This window comes from Pseudochaenichthys georgianus, chromosome 22 (assembly GCF_902827115.2).
Source record: "Pseudochaenichthys georgianus chromosome 22, fPseGeo1.2, whole genome shotgun sequence".
Classification (NCBI taxonomy): domain Eukaryota; kingdom Metazoa; phylum Chordata; class Actinopteri; order Perciformes; family Channichthyidae; genus Pseudochaenichthys; species Pseudochaenichthys georgianus.
In genome coordinates, this window is record NC_047524.1 from 21,263,651 (window position 1) to 21,289,912 (window position 26,262).

The window sequence follows — 26,262 nt, forward strand, 5'->3', positions numbered from 1 at the left end:
AGTGTTTTTCTCTGGTTTTTATTTTGTTCTCCTCGCCAGGTCAAAAGGATGTTGTATCGTGTGACTGTATTTGTTGTAGTTAAAACAAAGACAATTTTTTTTTAAAGCTGACATCACATGTCAACATGGAAGTCCCCGGTTTTTTTTTCACTCTAAAGTGTCTAGTGAAACCTCACAGAATCGGGTTTGTATTTTCATCTCAAGGAGGGTTTTGCTTTCCCTCGCCCACCACCACAACCTGCTCTTTGGTCCTGGGGGAATTGCTGCTTTATTATTTTAGCTTGATTATTGCCTCCTAAAACGTGGAGTTCTCCTACTATCATACAGCCATGCAGCCTGACTAGCATCTCCATTTCTTTGAGAGATTTGTTGTCTTTCTCCCGAGGTAATATGGCAACATCTGTGCAACCAGAGGAATATAGTGCAAACCAAAATTAACCCTGCTTTTGGGGGTTTCGGTGGTAAATAAAGTGTATTGTGTGGTTCTATTAGATTTCAAGTTTTGATTGCAATACCTTGGAAAACATCTTGTGTTATGAGCAGAAACCATAACATGCAATGAACCCAAGCAGCAAGTCATGTTCAGCATTAGTGAAAAGAAAGCTGTTTTGCCCCCCCCCTTCCCCCCAGAGTTTTTAAGTTGAAGAAAGTGCAGTCACAGGAGCATGTGTATATACAAGTGTACCGGCCTCTCTGCACTCTTTCATCCGTTTTTTTGATCAGTGCCTTGAGTTGAGGACAGTTTGGTGATGAGATGCAGCCCAACACGTTGTGAATTATAAGTAAAGCATCTGGCTCGGATGGAAGAATTTGACCTAGCCTTGTGAAGTGGGAAAAAGTTGCCTTTAGACTATGATTTGGCTTTTGGACTTCGTACTGATATCCCCGATTTGTAGGGATGCTGATCCACCGTGTCCACTCGAGGGCAGCTTCTGTACGTCTCATTTACCAGATTTAATGGACCACAACAAATTAATTGTACTTCTATTTGCCTCAGTACGTCCACTGCTTCTAGGTCTCTGGCTCGTCACATTTCCATTCACAGAAGCTCACCTCCACTGGTGTTGAAGCCCCGAATCCTTGGCTTTAGCTGCTGCCCCCCTATGTTCTTTATTATTTCCAATGTAAAGTTGCACTGTAGAAAAAACACACAAAAGGGAAAACTCTAAAGATGGACTGTGCAATGTAAACACAGCTTTGGAAATGCCAACGTTAATAGAGCAGTTTAAATAATTTTATTTAATGAATCCTCCACTTCAGTTTGTGTGCCAAGACTGGGAATGCTCGTTTCTCCAACGTATTCAAGAATGTACCGCAAATACATTGGCCGAAGTGTTTGTCAATTATCCAGTTTAAATATCACTTAATGGAAGTTTCTGTTAAGCAGGTAGAGAAAGTGGTCACCTGTTTGTAGTAGACTGTGTAGTTTAAAAAGTAAGGGACTAGAAAGTCACATTTATTTTTGTGAATGTTAAAGTATTTGCAACTGTTGGGGAAGTAGCTGTCTTTAAGAGCAGCTATCCTTACTCCTGTTTCTGGTATTATTGTTATTTTCCTGCAGGGAGAACAATCGCTTAAGTCTGATGTGGTTTCACCATCATCTGAAATGGTCATTGTTGTGCGCGTGGTTTTTCACCTTCTGTATAAGGAGATGCTTTTTTTTAGCTCAGATCGCTGTCATTGGCTCCTGGAAAAAATGTTTTTGTGACAAATACAGTTGAGTCAGTTGTTGGTCAGCTGATTGTTGGAAGTATAGAGAAGTGTTTTGTTTGTTTTTTTGTTTTCTATGCCCACAGTCACTGCTCTGTTTATCCCCAGGTCTGACCTTGGCTGTGCTCTCGCTCTGTGAGGTTTACAAGGAATAAACTTTTTTTTTCTTGCAAATAGAATTTTCTCTGTTTATTGTTTTTGACTCGATACATTGAATTTGGATTTTTCACTTTCCAAACCTTAGTCTGAGACTAAAATATCAACCCTTGATGAGCCTGCTTTTCAAAACTTGTGGGGTTTAAAAGAAGTGTGGAAGAAATGTTTCTTGCAAGTCCTTAGATTTTATGGAAATGCACTCCGTCAGCCCATCAATTTGTTTTTGTTGTAATGTTTTATTTGTAGTGATTTAGCTCCAATGAATGACCTAAAGTAAAACAATGTCCAAGATGTGTGTTCCTTAATGTGAAATTTGCCATAAAAAAGGTTAATCCATCTGTTGCTATTTCTGATATTGTAGATTAGATGCACTACTGCGTTACTGCCACTAGGTGGCAGTGTTTATGTGGGTTAGAAGAGATAATCTCTGCAGACTGGTTATTAACCACTAATTCCTTCTTTTCAAGACCAGAACATCTAATTTAACTCTGACAAAAGGAACGTATGAATAAATTGTTCATGCTAACCACTAATCACGGCTGGTCAAAACATAGCAATTCGGCAATTTGAGGGTGAATGCTTTTCAAATTCAGACATAATAACCTTCAGGGAGTTCCTCTGCTCTGTTGACCGCTGTCTGGGCTCGAGATTTCAGTCACTGATGGAACCACAAGTGGGAGCAAAATATGGGCTCCTACGCATCTTCATTGGACTGATAATTCATTCATCGAATGCATTTGGATTTGAGATAAAGAATCGAAAGACAGTGAAATTCAATGCATGAAATAAACCCTCTACTCAGCATTCTTTCACCTGCCATGCTTCCCCAAATATGCTAGATTAACCTGTGCCACACATGTGGGAAAAGCTCCTCCTCTTCTCCCTTTATTAACTGGTGCCTTGGTTTGCCATTCCTTTGTTTTACATACAATTCCTAGTATGATTTGGCACCACGCTGTTTGGCAGAATCGAGCATGTGGAATTAACAGATTATATCAGGTTTTTTCTGCATTTGGTCCAGCTGTACTCGAGATGCCATTTAGAATTCACTAATCTACAACAAATCCAGCGGTTTGTAGAGAAGAACATGGGAAATGTTCTTTCCATGTATAGCTCGTGTCGTGTTTCTCTTGACCTACTCAATAAACATGGAGTCCATGAGCAATTTTCTGGCTGGAAATCGACTCTGCGCCCCCTGCCTTTATACCTGACCCTCTGAAAAACAAGGTGCAACAGATTAAAAAAAGATATACTTGCGTGTGTTTTACGTTGTGTATTTATAAATTCATTCTCACAATCAGATTGAAGAATCATCCCTGCTGAATGCTCACCACCTCTCCTTCTTTATGTGCAGTTGGACCCCTCTCTAACAGAAATGTATTGATTTTCCTACCCAGACACACCTAATGAAACTACTACCCCTGTTCCTGCTTTAAAAGCCAATATATGTGTTGCATGCTTCAGTTACTAGCAGATTTACTAACTACTCTTTTGTCTCAAACCTCTTAGTGAAACATGCTCGTAGCCGCCAACAAAGAAACAGTGATTGAAAAGAAATGCACCTGCAGAGTGCAGAGGGGTGGTTGTGTTTACAGCACTGCACTGTAGCTGTGATTATTCTCTCCATAGGAAGCATTCTTATTGCAGAAGAAGTCAATACTATGTCACTTGTAAGTAGGGTTGGGTACCGAGAACCGGTTCCGGTTCCAACATTTCGATTCCAACGGTATCATTTAGAAATGTGAATTTCGGTTCCGCTTTTCGATTCCTGAGGAAATGTTTCTCGCCGCTCTCCGTAGCCTACTGCATGACTGCAGCCGGGCGGGAAATGTAGCGTTGTATCTACATTTCCTACAGTGTAACCTGAGCCCAGGGCCGGCCTGTCGCACTGGCATTATAAATGTTCGCCTAGGGCGCCAGATCTGTGGAGGCGCTGCGCTGACAGCTCTGGGAGAAAAAATAAATGTTTTGACCGTTGGTGCTCATCCTAATTTTCGGCCTTAATGTAACAACATTCATAATTAAGTAAATGTAACACCCTTTTCATCCCGGTTACACTTTTCATTTGCCCTGTACGATGGGCGCTGCAAGTGATGAAAATGGGGGATGTTGGCTTATCTGGCAACCGCAGCTCACGAGGGTGCACTGGAACCGGCGCTGTTGTTATTAGCATCTGGTGCTAGCTGCTCTTACGGAAGAAGAAGATGTTTCTACAATGATGTGGAGGGAGAGTCCTCTCCAGTCAGACTGAGAGGCTGATAACTTCAGCTCAGTGAGGTAAAGGACTCTCAGTGTTTAGATAGTTCACTTTAGTCTAAGTTATCTCAGTGGGTCTCAAACGTTTTGATCACAATTTATGTAAACACATATTTCCAAGGCACTCTTTTATAATTATTGGGATAAAACAGGTTTGAAATCATTCCAATGTATACTATAGGACAGTAAACCAGACATATCGTTTTAAACTGGAGATAAAAAAATATGCATAAATAAAATAGTATGGAAGCCCATTTCCGCCACTTGAAAAAAATAAAATCCCCATGAAAAGTCATTATGAGATAAAAAAGTCGAAATAATGAGATAAAAAGTCATAATTATGAGATAAGAAAGTCGAAATTATGAGATAAAAAGTCATAATGAGATAAAAAGTCATAATGAGATAAAAAGTCATAATGAGATAAGAAAGTCGAAATAATGAGATAAAAAGTCATGAGATAAAAAGTCATGAGATAAGAAAGTCGAAATAATGAGATAAAAAGTCATAATGAGATAAAAAGTCATAATGAGATAAAAAGTCATAATTATGAGATAAGAAGTGCGCATGCGCTGCAGTGGCGCTGTCTTCAAAGGTCCCTTCATCACCTTGCTGCTCTCCACCATGCAAACGGCATCTAGTAGAGATGTTAAGATTCACCGATTCGCATCGGCATAAAGGTTCAAGATGCGAGTGCACCGGTTGAAAGAGTGCACATCGGCTACAGTTTGGGTTGAACCGGGTTGAACTCGCGATGCATCGATTGCGTAGCGTCTTTGCATCGGTAAAAAACCGATTCATTCATATAAAATCCCCTCATCCTGTCAACGCTCAGCAGAGACGATCTTTGATTTGGATATTTGCTTCGCCCGAGGCCGAGAGTCTCAGTTATCAACACACACGGAAGTTGAGGAGAAAGAGAAACACAGCGCACCGAAAAATACCTACAAATCAAACGTTTGGCAACACTTCGGATTGTTCAAGAAAGACGGTGTAATAGTCCTTTTATGCTATATAGCTGACCGCAGGTCATGGAGAGTAATAAGGTATCCGTAGACCTTTGTATGAGGTATCTTTATTACTCAACAGGTCTACAGCCATGATACATAGATCCGTCCTAGATGCGGGCTTGCATACACACAGTATCACTCCGCAGCCGCACCCCATCAGTAACGTCCTGATGGTATATGTGCGCGGCACTATATACTACAGTCAACTTGAAAAATCGCTCGCAAATTGTAAACGATGCCGAGCCGCTTTAAAGTACACACGTAGTACGAGGAACTTAGCGACGCACATAAAGAGGCGACATGGGGTCTGCGGCTGAAAAGAGAAACCTGAAAGTTAGACATATGAGTTAAATCACTCAGTGAGGTGTTCGGTCAGAGAGAGTGGTGTTTAGTTTACAGCAGCCTGTGACGGTCAATAATAATTTAAATGTCTTCCTTACTGTAAGCAGTTATGAAATACCTGTTTGTGAAAGGTTATTTGTATTCTTTATTGTTCCTATAGAACCCACTGCTTTCTGCTCACTGGTGAGTCAGCCTATGAATGAGTGTTAAGCACATCAGGCTGGCAGCTGTATGGGCATTGCACTATGGTAGCTGTTATTTGCACATTGTTAATCATGAGCAATGCATCCTTACATTGTTTAACTGTGAGGTGTTATACAATTGTACTGTAGCCTACTCTGGAGAGCTTTTAAAGTTAAAAAAATAAACGGCATGATGGGATGTGCAGTACCAAATATGTAAAGCACTTTTTTGTTAATGTATGATTTGCTGCATATAAGGAATAAAACAAAAATCCTCTGTCGTACCAAATTGAAGTATCATTATTTTTGCATTGTGTTGAATCGCATCGTATCGCATAATATTGAATCAAATCGTATCGAACTGTATCGCAACAGGGGTGAATCGTATCGTATCGTATCACCTGGTGTTTCAAATGTATCGTTAATGTATCGTATCGTGGCAACGTATCGAGATGCGCATCGCATCGGCCTCAGTGATGGAGATGCACATCCCTAGCATCTAGTCCTAAATAAGGTAACTATTACAGGTGACTTTTGTAAATGTTAGATGTTAAATATAGCCTATATTGCAGCTACACTACACTACAACAATGCAGTTCATAGCTTTGACATTACCTGTTATGAATATAATATATATGCCTATAGTTTTGTGGTAACGTTCACGGGTTAGAGTTAGAGCAACTCACAGCAGCAGTATGCTTACACTATTGTCATTAGTGGCGTGAACGTTACCACAAAACTATAGGCATATATATTATAGTTCATAACAGGTAATGTCAAAGCTATGAACTGCATTGTTGTAGTTTAGCTGCAATATAGGCTATATGTAACATCTAACATTTACAAAAGTCACCTGTAATAGTTACCTTATTTAGGACTAGATAGATGCTGTTTGCATGGTGGAGAGCAGCAAGGTGATGAAGGGACCTTTAAAGATAGCGCCACTGCAGCGCATACGCACTTCTTATCTCATAATTATGACTTTTTATCTCATTATTTCGACTTTCTTATCTCATTATTATGACTTTTTATCTCATAATTATGACTTTTTATCTCATAATTATGACTTTTTATCTCATTATTTCGACTTTCTTATCTCATAATTATGACTTTTTATCTCATTATTTCGACTTTCTTATCTCATAATTATGACTTTTTATCTCATAATTTCGACTTTTTTATCTCATAATTATGACTTTTCATGGGGATTTTATTTTTTTCAAGTGGCGGAAATGGGCTTCCATAAAATAAGATATGAATGAACAACAAAAATAAAATGCATTACATGTAGGCTATTTGTTATTTAATTATTCAAATGTAAACCGATCTTTTTCATATGGGTGTTTGGAGTTGTACCCCCTAGATCTAGTCTCTAGTAATTCTGCGTGTGCACCAGATTGAAGCATTTTACTTCAAAATGTTCAAACATTTCTTCCCGGTATGCCTGAGAGGCAGATATGCTTGTTTTTCTCAACAAGAACTGTTTTTAAAAGTTGGACTGTTGCACTGTTGTAGCTTCAGTGGTTCTCAGGTTAAAGTTACATAGCAGTGAATATAAACAGACTGATTAATGTGAATATTACTTTAAACTAACCTGTGTAAAAGTTTCTCGAATAAATGTAATTTTTTTGGTGGAAGAAGCATGTATCATTTTTTTACCCTGCCCCTCAAAGAATCGGAATCGAGAACCGTTAAGAACCGGAATCGAAAAGTAGAATCGGAATCGGAATCGTGGAAATTCAAACGATACCCAACCCTACTTGTAAGTGAGCTTCAGATTGAGGATAGTGGTGTTGCCTAATATGTCCTTTGGGGCGTATTAGCCTGTTGCACACATGTACCTGAGCTTGTCACATCCTTGAAATGCGGTACAGCAAGATGTGTTGAAGGCCACTCTCCTGAGTGATTCATGTAGTGGAAGGTGATGTAAGCTCAGAGAAACTCAACATAGATATTTGGCTTTGTGTAATTTTAGATGTGTTTTATAAACACAATACAATACAAAGGTGTCAGTGCCAACACCCACATATCTGTTTATAATTTCTTACTTTAACCCTTTTTTCACTTGACAACATGCTTACAGTTGTCTCAACACAAGAAAACGTTGCCTGCAGCATTATAATACAAGTAATTTTACTATATAAGCCTATAGTAAGTATTAGTATTGAAGTTTGACCCAAGCATCAATTGAAAAACTATTTGTGATTGTGATTGAGAGATGGGCTAACCAAATTAGCAAACATGTATTGTTTACTTGTGTCCTCTGAAAAGACTTAGAACTGCATAAAGTGGGACTATAATAATACAATATAATGATCTTGTAGAAATGTCAACAGATTTGTTGTTAGTTAACTGAATCTTTTCCTTTGACCATTTGTTTTTACTCATGCAAAAAGAGGTTTGCTCTTCAGAAATGGGAAATAAGATGTCTTTGTTTACTGTCTAGCTCTCCCTAACTTCCCATTTGTTTCATCAGGAGACCCCTATCCTCCAGATGTCCGGCAGGGACTCCTTCGATTTCAGTTTTGAACAATGACTCACTGATATCATGGGTATTTTCCAAGAAAGGACCTCTGAGCCTTCCTCCCCTGCAGCTGTTTACTTGCTTTCAGAGCACAAGGGCATAATATGGGGGCTAGGGTTACACACAGTAGAGGGAACAGGATGCAACGTATCATATATAATTATATATTACAGTATCTGTAACAAAATCATAAGATCTTGCTTGAAATGGACATTGAAAGGACATTTTTGTTGTTGGTTCACTTTGAGACAGAAACACTCATATTAATAACATGAATGTTGCTGCTGCGTTTGCTGTATACACCTGAATAGGTGATCAACTGAATTTAAGTCCCATCTATTTCTGGTCATGACATTACTGACACTGAATAGACGATGCATTTTGAAGCTCAATAAGAAGCCATGTGGCTGGCTGAATTAAACAAGAGAGGTCTCACCACAGCCCGTGGTGTGAATACAAATCATTTTTACTCAAAATACAGTGGCTGGAGTCAAACTGCAGCGAGTATTAACCGTGGTATTAACAGCAGCAACACACACTGCTGCTGCTGAGTGCAACCACACTCACAACTCGCGTGATTCCACAAGCGGGCGTCACGCACATTATCCGGTTAATTTACATACAAAACACCGCCCATGGGGACGAACATGATAATCTACCATCGACTGAAAGCGAACCGTGCGGAGGGGAGAAAAAAACAGCTCAAAAAAAGTTTGTACGGGAGAGGGCTGTTTTAAACCAGAGTGTTTCGACACAGACAACAGACGCTCGTCGGGCTCTTTGCCCCACTTTGGATTACGATATGGACGCTTTGAAATCCGCTGGAAGGGCAATTATACGGAGCCCCAGTATCGCCAAACAGTCGTGGGCAGCGGGGAGACATAAAAGTGAGTATACTCTGTTATTTTATACATGTCCACGAAGGCGTTAACTGGTGCTCATTTGGCTAAATGGACGCTAAATCAAGCTAGCCTCGACATGGAGCTAACATTACACCCAACGTTTACTTTACAACTCAGCTACAGTTGTTCGGGAGATAATAGCTGTCAGTGTAGGGGTGTTTCGCCACCATTACGAACAGTTTAACATTAGACTAGTGGTAAAGGAGAGTATTCAAAGTCTGAAATGTGTGTTGTGCTTTTGAACTTGACACTTATTATGACAGTATAGACACGCAGCTCGTCGTAAACTGACTCCTGTTGAAGCAGAAACTAGTTAAACTGCTGCTACGCACATCTAACAAGTCCATTGAGCTGAAGGGTTTTAACCACTCCGACCAGAAGCGGACACTGAAGTTTGCGAAACCCTTGTCTGCCACGTCACTCTGCCAACTGACACGGTTGTAAAATTACAACAGAGGCTCAGCAGCTCAGCGTGGAGATACAACACAGCGCCGTGTACCTCGAGAAAGCAGCAGGGGAGTCACGGGAGTGGACAGCCATGGACGGATGACGGATGAGTCTCTCTGGCTCTCCCTGGCAAGGCTGTACAATCCTAGCAACGCACTGTTGCTAGGCGATACACTATAGTGAAAAATAGGCTGTATGAGAGGAGTGGTTGCAGGGATCTTATAGGGGAGTCTAGTTCATACGACTGCGAAGCTTGATTTAGGGGTCTAATGAGCATTAAAGCCATGATAGGTGTTACTTGTATTTTTCCATATGATGCCAGGCTTCAACTGAGTATCATCACACTCACTGTGCTAGCTTGGTTTGCATACACAAAAAGGGAATGTCCCCTGCTCCCCTCCTCCCTTTTTCATTTCATAGACAATGGAGCACTTGGCAGCAAGATGTCACACGTGCCAGACAGTGCAATCGATGCTTTGTTTTGGTCCACCCCTCTCTTGGGGGTCTGATGCACAATCAGCATGGTCCCCTTTCCACATCAGACGGTGCGCTATAACGACCAATCAGTCCCTGCTGCTGGAAGCTCAGGCTCATGGTGAGCTTTGCCATGACTACACATCACAGAATATATGAAGCTAGCTACTCATTCAATCTGTGGCAATAATCACTTCCTCTCCTCTCTCTGATGCTGCAGAATAGCAGAGAGAAGCTGGTCCTGTCAATCACTTAACATCAATCATATCATTTATTCCCTCTCATTGCTTATTTATTGCAGTTTCCTGTTTCGTCTGCTTGTGTAACTGTTCATCTTCCTAGTTTTTGTTCAAAATGTTGAGATGATAACAGTATTTTATTTGGCACCAGTGAACTACACAGTCATGAATAAGAAGGCATACAGTTTTAATCTTGAAGTGTCAGTCGGTTTCTGTTACAATGTCAGCTTCTGTTTTCTACATTATATGTCTATACATACTTTTTTAGGAAATACAAATTGTGGTTATTCATCTTCTAGTGTGCCTTCTGGCTTTGGTTGTATTTGTATGGGTCTAGATTTTGACAGGTCCATAATGAGAGTCAGTTTTGTTCTCCTGTGTGTAGGCATGGCTTTGTCAAAGCAGCCTATTCACTTCTTTGGCATCTATCAGCACTGCATTCCTTTTCCCCCACTGTCAGTGTTGGATTGTGACAGGTTCCAGCATTGTTTTCATAAAACTTGCCTCTTTAATCATCACTGCATGTCAACGTATAAAGCGGACTGACATTAGCTTTGCCCTGTTTTCCTCCTTTTTGCAGTCTCGGGCCTCTTCACGAGGAAGAATGTGTCCGTGATGTCATTTCCTGCCTGGTTTTAAACAACACGGTTCCTTTTTGGCAGTCTGCTGAGCTGACAAATTCAAATAGATTCCATTTTAATGGTTGGAAATGGAATGTAACATCAACCATCTTTTTAAGTCATAAATGCCCTGGTTTATTTTTTGCTAATCTGACAGTGGGAGGCAGACAATCCCTGTCTGCATTGAAGAGAGACAGTTTCCTCCCACGTCCCCGGTCAAGGAGCTGTCTTCTGAGGGGTTGTCAATATTGAAGCAGCTCCGTACCTGTTGACCCAGGCAGATGGCTAATGGGAAGGAGGGCGTTTTGATCTTATACCATTTTTGATGTCATCATAATAACACCTGCAATGTTGTCCTCGGGTGGTGGTAGTTGCCACAGCTGTTGACTAATTTGCATTTGGTACATTATTCAGATAGCGCCACTGCAGCGACATAAGTTGGGGTTGCTGTAAATTATACATCTGTAGCTATCATTTAAATGCCATAATGGGTAATGACAGACACAGTAGTCCTTTAATTGCCTTTTTAGTAAGCCCCTGTTTGTTCTACCACAGACAGTGTGTGGTCTGCCCCTCTGGCCCCATTCAGCGCTACAGCCCCTGCAAAAAGTCACCCAAAGGGGTCTGCCAGGCTCTAATGGAGATTGCTTCTTGCAGGATTCCTTTATGGAGTTGTAAAGCTCTTACTGATTTATAGCCCTGTTAGATCTTCTGTATCTGTAAGCCTCTGTGTGTGTGTGAGTCATGTGTGGATAGGACTGCGCAATCATGCTCTGTCACTGTTTCTCCTAGAGGACCATTTTTAATCCTGCGGGGAAATGGATGTTTGACTTTCTCTTGTTTCAGCTGACACAGCAGGGAAACTAGGATACTTTAAGCGTCAGTAACTGTTATTATCACACCAGTAACTGGCACAGGCTGAGTTGAGCGCTAAATTGCAGTATGATGAATTTGTGAGGCAATCTATTTCCATCTGTTATTCACTGCGCTATATTGCATTCAGTTGCCTGCCTGTGATTAGAGCAATTGTACATCTATTCCCATATGTTATTATACCAGATTAAACATGATTTCCAATCTTGTGTAAACTGCATAAATAGTTCTGAAAAAACTCCTATTATTTTGTGGCAGATGCAGAATTAGAAAACCAAGTCTCAACAAAGATTGTTTATTTTTCTTATTTAAGTAAACGTCTCTTATTGGCCCAACTTTTCACAGTATAGGGATTACTTTGAAAGACTTTGCCATTCTGAGAAGCCAGAAGGCAAGTCTGTGTAGGAGGTACAGTGACTAACCGCTTCACCTTCCTGGTAAGAAATAATTCATGTAATCTCCTTCAGCCATATGCGAAGACATATGGTCAGTGTGGTAATGTAGTTCAGTTCTTAATCTTCATAGGAGATCTAGTTGACTAAGTACCTGCCATTTGAGTCTTTTCACAGCATGGGGACAGCACCGAAATCCCAATTTAAGAATCTTGAGGGGTTCTTTTTTTGGTCATTGGGTGTTTTCAACCATTTATTTCCCTTAATCAGTTGTGAACAAAGAAGAAAAACAGCAATGCTCTCCAAGTCTGAACTGAAGCATTGAAAAGTCATTCTTGGGCACCTTCAGCAGTAAAAAGCTTCCTCTTCTCGAACTTGTTAGTCAAGCTGTGGAGGTTTATGTGTGTCTTTCAGGGTGTTTGGTCAGTTGACATGTAGGAAACTCAACATTGTTTGTCGAGATTCCCCCTCCCACTGAAGTGAGCCCGTAATTCAGGTCAAACTTGCTCTTTTTGAGCACCAAAACTGTGTTCTGTTGTCTTACTAAACCTGACACACCCGTTACCCTTAACTTAGCCCAAACAAATCCTTTATAAAAATCCATATGAATGCAAGAGGGATTGTTTTTAATTTAATGTACCTGTCTTCCGCAACTGCTGCCAAAAATAAACGTTGAAACATGTCCCTGCAAATATTGAAGGAAGGGTGCGGAGAAGAGATTTGCAGAGCTGACAAGCACACCTCTTAATTCTCAGGGAGACATAACGTAAATCTGTGGACCTGTGTGTCAAACTGGTTCAACAAGAACTCATCAGCCCTTGGGGCAATCGGTGACTTAACAGAGAGTAACAAAGTCAACGGAATGGTTTATTCATTTTCATTATATATAATGAAAATTATATTTTTACATTTTGCTACTTTGTAACTGAGACTTCATTCTGGACCTCAGTCAGACCGTGTTCAAATTACCTTCAGTTTAATTCTGTCCCATTACGGTCCTTTTCTGTGACTGCAGGTCTCTGATTCTTTATGTGTCGGTATGTCTTATACCTGACCAGACTCAGCTCTGATCACACCTCCGCACCATAATCATTGCAGATAGGACCATTGACTTGGCTTTTTGATGGCATGTCTGTATTTGAGTTTTTTTGAACACCATTACCCAGTTTACAATTCTGTTGCCCCATATGAATCAAGCAGTTGGCGTGGCTGAGCACAAGGTGCTTTTAAGGATCAGTTTCATAACCCTGCTTCTTGTGGAGAGTACATTCTGGCCTCAGCTGGTCATCAGCTGTAATCCCTGACTGGCATGACTACTCATTTCTCCTCTCTCTCTCTCTCTCTCTCTCTCTACCTCTCCCTCTCTCTATCCTTGATTCCCATGTTTGAGTGGATTTAGCCAATACTGAAAGACACGTGTCTCAATGTTATGAATATAAGACTCTTATCCTCTGCAAATCCTTTCCTCTACCCAACTGGAATTGTTTTGTAATGGTCGTCTAATGAAATACTGATAGCTACACTTCCTTTGTATTATGCTCCAACAGAGGTATTATAATATCTTAAGCCTGCTGGAGTGGAAGATGAAAGAACCCAAGGACATAGAGAAAAGAGGTCACAGCAGGCTGCTGGACATAGCGGTTCCCCACTGACTCTTCATCTTACTTACTGTGTATCGATTGCTCCTTTTAGTCAACTGGCCTTTAGTTGATGTCTCTGTGGTAGTTTGTTTCTAATGCCGTTTGTGTGTTTGTGTAAGGCAGAGAGGCTTTGACCTGGTTTTCTGATAATATGTAAGACATTTCCTGTATCCTTTCTGCACAAGCTGGAGTTAAGAGGGGGTAACAATGGTACTGGATCAGTCTTTGTACCAAGCCGGGAACAGACAGTGACAATCCCCCCTGCGTATAGAAACACTCTTTTTCCCTTTGACTAACACTTGGTCTTTCTCTTCTTAACAATACTCTATTTCAGCCTTTTTCCGTCTTTTAGAGGTGGTGAAGATGGGGCTCTGACTTCCACAGCCTCAACATAAGATAACGTTACATTTACATACAGTTCATACCATTGTTATACAAGAGTCAAGACTAAACCACAGAAGATAGTTTGCAATAAAAATGTAACAAACAACTTTACTTTGTTCGCATAGTTGGAGTTTGTCCAAGGTTGTCAACAAGCTCAGTTCTGTGTCTCTGTATCCCTGAAGGCATCTTTCATCATCTGAGTCGGCAGTTCCTAAATTAGCCTAAAGTGTCCTGATTGGAACCTAATAATGCTGGAATCGGCAAATGTTTTGTTGCTGTAAGATTAGAAGAGGTAGCCGATAGGTCAGCTGAGGCCTTACTTACATAGCTGAAGACACAGAGCAACATTTCTTTTGGTGGCTTGTTACAGTTGAGTAATATGGTAGTTATTTGGAGCTATTGATCTTTTTGACACTCCCTTTGTTTACAAAGGTTGCTTGTGATTTGTTTTAGCACAAGTAGTAATCTATATTTTTCTTGTCAACAAATTCCATGAAAAAGAACACAACAAACCCAGGATTTATTCTGAAGATTGTGAATGTGTGCCGTAGACAAATATAAATCCTTCTGGCTGACATGTTCCTTTATTATGATGAAAACCATATGCATTCCTATCGATTCCGAATACCAATACAGTGCTTAGCTGTCGATGTAAATTCTTAAGATTTTTAAGAGCTTATTGTTCTGCCTTTGCACCAAAACTGATCTTTTCCATCAGATTGTTTCCTCCTATTCTGATTTACTTTATTTAAGAATTGCAAGGACACACAGAGCTGCTCTAGAGATCAGTTACCAAAGTGTCCATAGTTTAACCCTGATCCTCAGGGAGGAGCGCACTAAAGACAGCCAGAGTCCACACCTTTTCCCAATATCCCATAGTGACTCACAACTCAAACCAAAGCCAGACCCTGTGGTTTGCCAGGTTGTTGTGCTTGTATCCCTCTGCTAATGTGTGTAAGAACAACAGGAACCCCGGCTGGAGATGTATACACTAATCTTGTTCGGCAGCAGGTGGGCAGCCAGACACTAGGGCTGAACGATTTAATCGAAATCGCGATTTTAAATGATGCACTTATCAAATCGCAAAGCCTATGATTTTGTTTTAGTTTTTTGTAGTTTAAAAAACTAAAATAGTTCTTCTTGTGTGTCAGTCATCCACACCAATCAGAAGTGCTGTGCTCCACATGTACCAGTCATTGTTAACCAATCAGAAGTGGCCCATGATAGAAGGTGATAGACAGATTGATCCAATCACCTATTTTTGAAATACTTTTCCAAATGGCTTCCAATGGAGCTTTGGTTTGGTGAATCAAACCATCTGAGTCAGGTTAGTAATGCTCCATCACATGTTTTACATCTATTACAGGGTGAATCTTAAACTGAAGCTTGACTTTAAAGGAACCCAACGGAGGTTTCATGTAAGTTTAGTTCTTTCACTCGTAGCTCGGGCTGCGGGGGTGCTAGAGACGGGAGCACGTTAATACAACCTTCCTAACCGGAGATATTCCTAATCGGATCGCAATATCTGTCAGAAAAATCACAATTACATTATTTCCCCCAATCGTGCAGCCCTACCAGACACATTGGGACACACATTGGGACACACATTGGGACACAGAGGGCTCAGATGAATGCGCTGGGATTCTGTTCTCCCGCTCATTAACTGATGTGACACCACGCGGAGAGCTCTCAATGCTCACAAGCTCCTTTCAAACCACCACAAAGGGGAAATTGTTGATGCAGCAGGCTCGGCTCGTGGAGCCTGCCGGTGCTGTGGAGTGGAGGCTTTGCCTGTTGACCTGAAAGACTTTAGTTGTCTTTGTTTGTAAGGGAGGGCCACAAAGTCTCCCCTCCGTTTTTCCTAGAATCCCAAATAATCGTTCATGACAGACTCCGTTGAATATATAACTGGCTTACTCATGTTCTCACAGCTTTATTGAAATAATCTGGAATCACTTAGAATGATGTCAATAACAAGGATGTTTTTCCCAGATACTGTTAGAACATGAACTCCTAGCGATGCGAAAGTTAATCACTGTAGGAGTGACTCAGTCACGCCATGTCACCTTTTTAGCTCTGTTGCCTCCAATTTGGTTTTGAGTGAGAAATGTGTCACTGACTGCGACGATGAAGAGGGCATTTTTAACCTTTCTCTGTCCTCAACTGTTGGGATTGTATTCAGATAAAGATTTTCTTTAGGGCTGGACAATATACTGTGTCAGCATCCACATTGCAATGTATCGCAGGACAACGGCAACTATCTCTGCTGCTTAATACAAAAGGCACATTTACACGGCCATTTTCCATGACAAGAATACAAGAGACGTTTCTCTGATGCCACATTATTTACTTGTGGATACATAACGTTTGTTGCGTGTGTTTTACAGTCCTCATCCAGGCCAAAATGAGCTTGAAGGAGATGGCAAAACACTGACATTTTGTTGAAAAAATCAAGGCAACATCAGTTGAACAGAAATATTTTGTCTACTGAAAGAATGATGTTGTAAGTACTTTGTCATCTGGTGGAAAATCCCCACGGTTTTTACATATCAAAGAAAGTACGGAGGGGTGTGGCGCAGTGGATAGAGACTTGGTGTTGGGATCAGGGGGTCACAGGTTCAAACCCCACTGCAGTCAGCATGTCGTTGTGTCCCTGGGCAAGACACTTCACCCCAAATTGCTCCTGTGGGGATTGTCCACAGTATTGAGAGTATGTAAGTCGCTTTGGATAAAAGCGTCGAACAAGTCTAATGTAATGTAAAAGTAACTTTTGCCATTATGCTGGAGCCTTAATTTCCATCCATTTCCAAGCAGTTAAACACTACTTATGTTAGATGAAGCAAGTAAGATGGTGATAAAAAGACTGAAGTTGTCAGGATGGCTCTGTGATTATTTGTGTTTGAATGTGCGTATCGCTGCTCGTGCATCTCCCTCTCTGCCAGCCCCTTAACTTAGCTACATCGTGTAGCCGGCACTCGGCATAGGGGAGCGTTCCTGCTGTTTCCAAAGTGATTCAAGTGTTGCTTCTCTCTAAATGAACATTATATTTGTTGGGTGTACATATGTGAATGTATGATCGGCAAGTTGACTCACTGCCTTATTTTGCATATTCCTCTTTCTCTTTTATCTGCTTGTTCTTCAGTAATGAATGTCTCTCCGCCTTTATTCGTCTTGTCTCTGTGCGTCCGGCTGTCCGTCTGTCCTCTGGACGTCTTTAGGCTGAGGCAGATCTTCTTTTCTCATTACTGTTGCTGGCTGTTGACAGAGAGAGCGATATCTAGTGATCTTCTTTGACCCTCCCTTTCCCGCCGGCTTCATTTCCTCCGTGTTGGCTTTGACCAAAACACCCATCCCCACCACCTCTCCTTCTCATGATCCAATGGCGCACAGGCTCAGCATTCAAATCCCTTTGTTTATAATTCCAAAAACCTCTGCTGGGTTGCCTCTCCAGATCTCTTGTTGTGCCAAAAGGGCCTGACTGCCTCCGTGCTTTTAGCTTCATTCAAATTTAATGAAAAGCCTCGGCTCGTGCTTGAATGATTGGATCTTAAAGAAGAGGCTAAGACCTTTTTCTAGAGCGTTTTTCTTCCAACAGTCTTGTGTAACCACCAGAGGAGTCTGATGAACCCAGCCTGGCCTGAACAGACGGACAATCTGTCTGGATTTGTGACCACAGGTTCATTGAACCCCACAGCTTCAATAACCTGATGGAATTCTGGAAACTGTTGTTAGTCAAAGCAGATGTAGCAAAACACGTATGGGAAAAGATTGGATGATATGGCGCAGGCTTGAATCAATCTTTTCGTTTTTTAGATGTTTGTTTTCTAATATGCGTGCACTCTCATTTTGCTTGGAGTGGTCATAAAGTTTAAAAGCACAGTTTCTTAGAACTTGAAAAGTGGGTTTTGTGATATTCTCACATAATCTAAATTCTACGTGACATATTCACTTTGAATTAGGGCTGCTCAATTAATCGTATTTTAATCGCGATTACGAAAACAACGTAATCGAAATTAAAAAAAAATTTTTTTTTTTTTTAAAAGATTTATTATTTTTTCAGTTGAATTATACTTAAAGTTCAGGTTGAAAACATACTGTTCAATTTTCTTTCAATAAATTGATTTTTTCAAAGTAAATGGATAATTGTTTTTAATAATCGAGATTATGATTTGTGCCATAATCAAGCAGCCCTACTTTGAATAATCCTTTTTTGATCTCTTAACACTTATTTACATTTGTACTAGAGGTCTGATGTTGGTGTATGTCATTAAACCTGTCTGCTTTTTACACCGTGCTCAGTTTTAAAGAGAGATGTTAAAGGTTTGTAGACTTGCACTAAAGTTCAGATGAGGTGTACTGCAGGTGCTGCATGTGTTTTTCTTTGCGACATCTTCTCTGCTCTTGGCTCAGCCTTGTCTGGTGAAGTGTTGATACTTGTCTGAAGCAGGAGGAGACGGAGGGGATGGAAGCAGGTTTCCATCTGACTGGAAGAGTGGACTTCACATTGGCTGTGTGATTACAGGCTGACAGCACTTCGGAGAGTGTTGGCAAACGTTTGTTTCTTTAAAGGTTATGAGAATGGCAAACTGCTACTTCAACTGTTATCAGGTTAAGAACTAGCTAGCCTTAAGATAGTTGTACAATTAGACGAGGTCAGATAACTAAGATATGGTTAGAGTCCTAAACATGAAACACAACTTCTTATTCTGTCATGTAAGAATTTCCCCATTCTCCTTTTATGCTAAAGTTTGGTGGTGCTTTAAAAAAAACAAAGCATGACTTGACCTTCAGACCAATTCGGAGAAAACATTATTTGTGGACATTGACACTAACATTTGTCTTACAAAAGTTATTATATCTTATCTATGAAAAACGCTACCATGACATTGATACTTCAGTAAACATGTTTGCCAAGATAAGACCCTTCTCTTGATGATGATGATGATGATGATGATGATGATGATGATGATGATGATGATGATGGAGTGTTACAACTCATTCTGCATTTAGTCAAAGTTAAGGTGAAACTTGTAAATGAAGTGTGTTTTAGGGTAGGTTTTCCTATAGATCAAACAATGAGTAAAGGCGATTGTCACAGTTCTATTTAAGGGGCTTCGATGTAACTGGGACTTAATCCAAGGTTGCCAGATGCTGGCAGTGGTACATTTAATCCCCCATCATTTGGCAGTCAACGTGCAGATATTTGATGTGTTCCTGAGTTTTTGTCGTTAACACTTATTTCCCTTGTTCTGCATTCCATCTTTGCTGTAGTGTGGTTCAAATGTTTAGTAGTGGTTGGTCCGTGGTGATCTGGACACCTGGCCCTGTGAAGACTTGCAGAGCAGGAACCAGAACAAGTTCATTATCCACGCTTCCCTTTGAAGATAATTGGCTGAACTAACCCTCACACGTCTTCCACCCACTGATGCAGTTGCTGCCCTCCACCTGCCTCCCCATGCCCCTCCCCACTCAGCGAACATTAGTGCTCCCTTGCCGGCTCTCTGGCTTATTTACAGGTGGTGTCGCCCATGTGAGCAGCGCTCACTGACCAGCCGTAGCTCCAGTAGCCTTTGCTCTAATCAGCACCGCAGCTGCAGAGAGCGGCCAGGGTGGGGGCTGGTACTGCTGGTGGTGTTGGTAGTGGGTGGGAGGTTGGTTGTGTAAATGCAGTTGTGACCAAAATGGATTATTATATCATATAGAAAACAGCACTCTGGGTATATGCACCAGTCTAAAAATAGCTCTGGTTTACGAGTTGCTCATTTGAACGGCCAAGCTGTTGTTTCATTGCTCACTTATTATTTGTGCCAAATATTCATCTACTCATGTGATTCAGGCAGGCTGAAGATCTCTCTTTAGCTGCCAATGGATTTGCAACAATTTGTCAACCAAACGTTTTGTCAATCAATCGGGTGAAATGGGTGAATCGTTCACATTTTCTACGGGAGTTTCCTGCATAATATGTTACTCTACTAATCTTATTTTGGCCTTTTTGTCTGCACTGTTTCTTTGCAGTAGTATTGCACATTTCATGCTGTGGGACTAGGAAAGGATTTCTAATTCTTCATTTGCAGTTTTTTGATCCTAGTCAAAGAGAATATCTTTGGATATTGGACCAAACACATTTAAAGACACCGACTTTGACTGATAGAAACATTGAGATGCAACACGTTTCTGACATTTCATGGAACATTCTAATGTTTTATCCAAAAAAAGAATAGCACATTTTTTATAATGGAGATAAACTGTAGTTGCAGACGTTGTCTAATCTTATACGATAGCTTCCTCAGTATCTCATGGGATGGGGGATTCTAAGACTGCAGTCAGTGTGAACGGCTGGTCATCCCTAGAGACTTGCCTCCTGCACGCATTAGTATGGGCTTTAGATATCTCTGCCGGACCAGCACAGTCTTTTATGCGAATGACATCTCGCCTAAGCCTTGAATCACTCTGAGTATTTTCAAAGCACTTTTGACAGATTCTTAAAATTCAGTGAGGCAGACCTGTCAGCATTAGAGGACCGCAGTGACGCGTCCTAAAATCCGGAAGTAAACTTCTTCCGGTTCCTTCGTGAAAAACCAATGCAAATTCTCCATAGGATTTTGGAAAATAGCTTGAAATAAGGTCTGTGGTTGACACACATTTAAGAGAGGGATCACGTTTTGTTCAGCCGGATAATATCCACATGTCAACCTACTTTTATAATTTTTGAATCATAAATCTAGTCGCCAGAAGCAAAATGCTAACGTTATGCTATAAACGAACTACAAGCTAGTACAGCAGCAGTCAACGTCACGCCAACTTAAGATCGTTTCAACTGACTTGCACTGAAACTGCACTTTGAACACTTTAAATATATTATTAACATTTTAAACTGTATACCCCGGTTATCTAGGCCCTTTTTTGTTTTGTTTAATGTATACCACGTTTATCTAGGCCCTTTTTGTTTTGTATGTATACATGTCACACTCTGGGAAACGATATTTCGATATTTCTGGATGTATAACACATATAGAATTGTTGACAATAAAGCTGACTTTGACTTTCGCGCGCTTGCATATTTTAACAAAGCTTTTCATTTGAGCCACACTGAATTTAACTAGAAGTCATGGCTGTGTCAATTACCAGTCTGATATAGTTTTACAAAGATGACAAGAAGAGTGTAGATAGAGGAGAGAACCACTACAAGTCAGGGCACGTAAAACAGTGCAGCCTAGATGAAGGTGTGCTTACCGTTGTCAGGGCTAGCATGAGGGACAAGGTTTATAGTGTCGGTGAGTAGTGATAGCAAGAGTACCGTTAACCTAGAGTTAATTTATTCACATTAGTGACATTAATTCCCATCAACAAATCTATTTTATGTGTCACATGAAATCTTTATTACAAATATTACACACCAGAAAACACAGAAATATCCATGAAATAAAAATACTGTAGGCTATAAACAATTAAAGGGATAATGGGGAAGGCATTACAAATGTAAATATATTTTAAATAATTAAATAATAAAACAATCCCACCACCACAGGTATCTACAGGAGAAGAGGGAATTCTCTCTACAAAATGTGAATGCCCACGTGGAGAATGGAAATGCAGTCATGCGGCTGCATTAGCCATCTTTGCCATCCACAATTTCAGCTGCACTGACACCCCCTGTCAGTGGAAGAAGCCAAAGGCAGCTAAACGTACGCATTCAGTGGAGGAGCCATTTCCTCCAACTAGGGATGTCCCGATCACCTTTTTTTGCTCCCGATCCGATTCCGATCATTTGATTTTGACAATCTGCCGATACCGATTTTTCCCGATCTGATCTTTATGCAATGCATTAAGAGAAAAAAAAGGTAACAGATAACGGCTGGTCATCCAACGCGATGAATTCAGCTATCTTGGCTGTTATTTTTTTGGCCTTTTCACTGTCCTGGGGCAGTTTCTCTTTCCTTTTTAAAAGTCTCTGAAAGTGTCGGTTGTTTCAGTGCCGTTACCTGAGTGGCCGCTGTGTACTCATCGTGTTGTTGTTTGTGTTTGTTTCTCAGGTAGCGTATTAGATTGGTCGTGTTGAACGTAGCTCTGTTCTTTCCACCACGCGGACCCTCTGCCTTGCAAACATTGCATCTGGCTGTTACACTGCCTTCGCTTTCAATTTTATAATACTTCCAAACTCCTGACATTTTCTCTGTCCCGACTCCCGAGTCACCAGCTGAACGTAGCCTCTCGTTAGCTTACTGCTACTATTAGACACTGCGCCCACTCTGTTGCCAGATTTCAGAGAAATAAGCAACCAGGTCTATGAAAACAAGCACAAAGAAAACAACACATACATGATGTTGTGTAATTTTAAACCAAAACTAAGTCCTCAGGATGACTTTAAGACGTGAACATGGTCATTTTTGTTTTGTAACATTAAATAAAATAATAAAAATATTTTATATTATAAAAAAAAAATATATCCCGATCCCCGATTTTTTTCCTCCCGATTCCGATCTTTTGAAAATCTCGTGATCGGCTCCGATCCCCGATCACGTGATCGGATCGGGACATCTCTACCTCCAACCAATAACTCATTCAACCTGCTGACAAGAGAGCCCACCTCCGAAGATCGTGACTGGCTGATTGACAGACTCAGGGACAGGTTCTCAGGAATTTCTTGGCTTCTCTCCCCCGAGCCAGAAGAGGAACACTACAGCTTACTGTTCCTGAAATTCTCAAATCTGTTGGGCATCAGGGACCTGAGGCAATTGTGTCAAGCATGGCATTGTTTGAGGAGCAACAGAGGGCAATTCAGGTGGCTACCACTGGTCAGCAAACTAACCCAAACTGGCATTTGTTCAGGAAAGGAAGGTTGACTGCCAGCAACTTTGGAGCTGTCCTGAGGTCAAAGCGTGTGACTGCTTCCCTTATTGCCAGGGTGCTAGGGCAACAACAGGCCCTTGATGGTGTTTTGTCTGTACATTGGGGGACTATGAATGAATGTGAGGGCGTCAGGGCATTGACCACTGCAACCCAGATGCAGGTCCATGAGTCAGTTTGTGGCTCTCCCAATCAGGATTGTTGGGGGCATCTCCAGATTGTCTGGTAGGGTCTTCCGCTGTGCTGGAGGTAAAGTGTCCCTACGGAGCCAGGGAAATGACAATTAGTGAAGCATTGCAAGTCAAGGGCTTCTGTGTCAGTAAGGAAGGAGAAACATTCAGCCTGCGTGAGGAACATCCTTACTGACACCAAGTGCAAGGTCAGCTTCACCTCACTAGAAGAAAGAAGAAGAAATTAAGAAATTGTGAATCGTTTTTAATTTACATTTACTCGCCTTTGCAATGTTGTTGTTGTTAGAGTGTTAGGTTTCCTGTCAGCTCGTCTGTTGGGAAAATATAAAATATTAGTTTCATGGAAGTCACACCGTCACATATAAGAGCATTAAGACATACAGTACATAGGCTAAAACAAAACATCTAAAGAAATAACCTTGCACTTTGATAAGTCTCGTGAACATTTTCACTATTTTGACATTTTTATAGATCAAAATTGAACTAAATAAATCAATGGTAGATTAATCCATATTGAAAATAGGTGTCAGCTCCTACACTAATTATAATAGTTATATTTCTTAATTAATTAAGATAAGATATTACTGCCATCTCTAAAACGGCGATACAGTCAGTACCCATCATTTAAATTTCACCGTGACATGGACAAAAATGTAACGTCAGCTTACCTCATGGCACAAATCCAGACTCTCCTTTGGAAAACATTGGCCGGGAAACGATAGAACGAGCACGTTTCATGCGAAGACCTAACCCGGAGCAAAGCAACAAACCATTGCGTAGCTAACTAGTAGCGCTAGCTTTAGCTAACGTTAGCCAACGAAACGAACTGCAGAGTAAGATTGGAAAACACTGGTAATTAATTGTTCTATAATTTGTAAAACTACGGTGTTAAAAACGACAATTTCAAAAATACAGATTCTAATGGTCAGATATAGATATAAAGATACTACAGATACTAAAGATAGGCAGGTACTTGCTTTCAAGCAGAACACAGGGGAAAACAAATTTAGCAGGAGTGTTTACGTGTGTGGTGTAATGACGTACAACGGCCTCGACAATTTCTGTAGTCCTATTCAGCCACTCGGTAACAACCATCGTTTTTCAGACACGTAAACTCTTCAAAAATCACCAGTGGGGTCACTGCTGATGTATTTAATGTCGTAGAACAAAACGTGATTTATCTCTTAAATTTGTGTCAACCACAGACCTTATTTCCAGCTATTTTCCAAAACCCTATGGAGAAAATGCATTGCTTTTTGACGAAGGAACCGGAAGTGCTAAAAATGCTAATTTACTTCCGGGTTTTAGGACGCGTCACTGCGGTTCTCTATGTTGCCTTTGGTAAACGCTGAAAATCTCTGGACTCAAGTTCACTGTTGATTGAAATAACAGGAGCTAGCACTAAAGGTTATAATTTCATGCTAGCTGAGGATGAGCCTGTATTATCCCCATCTTATTTGTGTCTGCTAATGTCTTAAGTGGCCACACCTCGTAATGGACACTCATTAGTCCACTTGGACCACTTGGTTACTTGATTTAGTCCGTGAATAGGAGCTAATGATTCCTCGCCTGAGGTCATATTACAGTTAGGGTGATACTTATACAGGCACTAATGTAACCACAGGACTACAGCCTGGTGGTGTGTTGAGCCCAAAGACCTTGACCTTGAAATGAGTGTTCATTTCAGACACACCCATTACTTAAGGATGGGTTTGGTTGGAGCTGCATTTAGAGAATTATTACCATAACCACTCAGGGTTGGCTTGGTTTGAACGTTGTAAAAGGGAATATAATATGTTAGCCTCTGCCACAGGTTCCAAGCGGTTCCCTATATAATAGGGGTTCTTAGGCCAAGTGATGGGGTTCACAAAGTAAAAAAAGGATTTATATCACTTTAAAAGTAGTTTTTACTTGCCCGGGTACTGGACATTTTGCAGATGAGAAATTAGTAGCACACGTCTTCTATTGTTCATATACTATTTTTCTCACTCTGAAATGGTGTTTCCGCTCTAACTCTTTGGTCAGTTTGAAAGCTGCTGAACATCTTGGTCTTATTGATTTGATGTAAAGGCAGGTCAGGTCTCACAAGTTCCTCTATTCCCTTTCACTGCTCCATCGTTGTGGAGTAGTCCTAGGACCAGCAGGCGCCCCAGGCTTTCTTCAGATTATTGATATTATATGGAGAGAAGAGCATCGCCTCAAGCAGCTCACAGTCTTCCTCCGATAAAAGAAATCCAAACCACAGCCTCAGAGTTTCATGCCACAGACAAAATGTACAATATTGAGTCCTGAATAAGCGTCACTGTCTCGTTCGCCGGAGGAGATATCTTTTATGAATGACTTCACCGGCAGCAGTTGGCAGGATTGTAAATGAGTACAACAATTCAAGAGGGACCTGTTTCATCTCTTGAACCTGTATCAAAACGGTGAAACTTTTTACATCGTGGACCAACATACAAAGAAGTACATCATCAGTAATATTTGTGGAGAGAAAGAGTTGACCATAATGTTCAGCCTGGCACAAAAGCAATGTAGCTGGCCAAATAGATGACCATTAAAACTAAGAGTATGCTCACATATGTCTCATTTGTTCAGCCAATATCCATTACATAGGAGCTCTTGCTTTTGCCTAGAGGAATAGCAAGAGCTCATTTACACGCACCCATAATGAGGATATGATTTGGCTGCTGTTGTATCCAATCCAGTTAAGTGTCATCATATCGAACGCTGGAGGAGATACATTTACCAATAACTTCGTCGAACAAAATTGGCAGGATTGTAAATGAGTGTTGGCAAACAGTTAACAGGGACCAGTTTAATCTCTTGAACCTTTATTTAACACCTTTTTAAAAAAAAGTTGTAAAGTCATCAGCTGGGTGTTTAGATGAGGCAATTAGGGATGGGGGGGGAGTAGGATATTAAAGTGAATATTGGATGAAAAACACTATCTTGGTAGAGGAGGGAAAGATATACCCTGACTAACAAAACAGGAATACATGTGACAGACAAAAGTGTGCTATTCTTCAATTTTGTGTTTTGTATCCTTTATTAATGTGAGGGTCTTTTTTTATATAT

At 40.8% G+C, this 26,262-nt stretch overlaps 1 protein-coding gene across 3 annotated transcripts in view; it reads left to right on the top strand.

The window, feature by feature from the left end:
- Positions 1 to 4,076: 4,076 nt before the first annotated feature.
- Positions 4,077 to 26,262, top strand: part of ldlrap1b (low density lipoprotein receptor adaptor protein 1b) — a 42,321-nt gene continuing 20,135 nt past the window's right edge. Inside the window, exon 1 of one of the 3 annotated variants that reach the window (XM_071207150.1) lies at positions 4,077 to 4,143. Coding sequence is in view for 2 of the 3 variants with exons in the window: in XM_034111370.2 (XP_033967261.1) it covers positions 8,981 to 9,065 (85 nt within the window). In the remaining variant the exon portion in view is untranslated. Of the gene's footprint in view, positions 4,144 to 8,748; positions 9,066 to 26,262 lie in introns of those variants that run through there. The other 2 variants (XM_034111370.2, XM_034111369.2) reach the window with 2 other exon arrangements.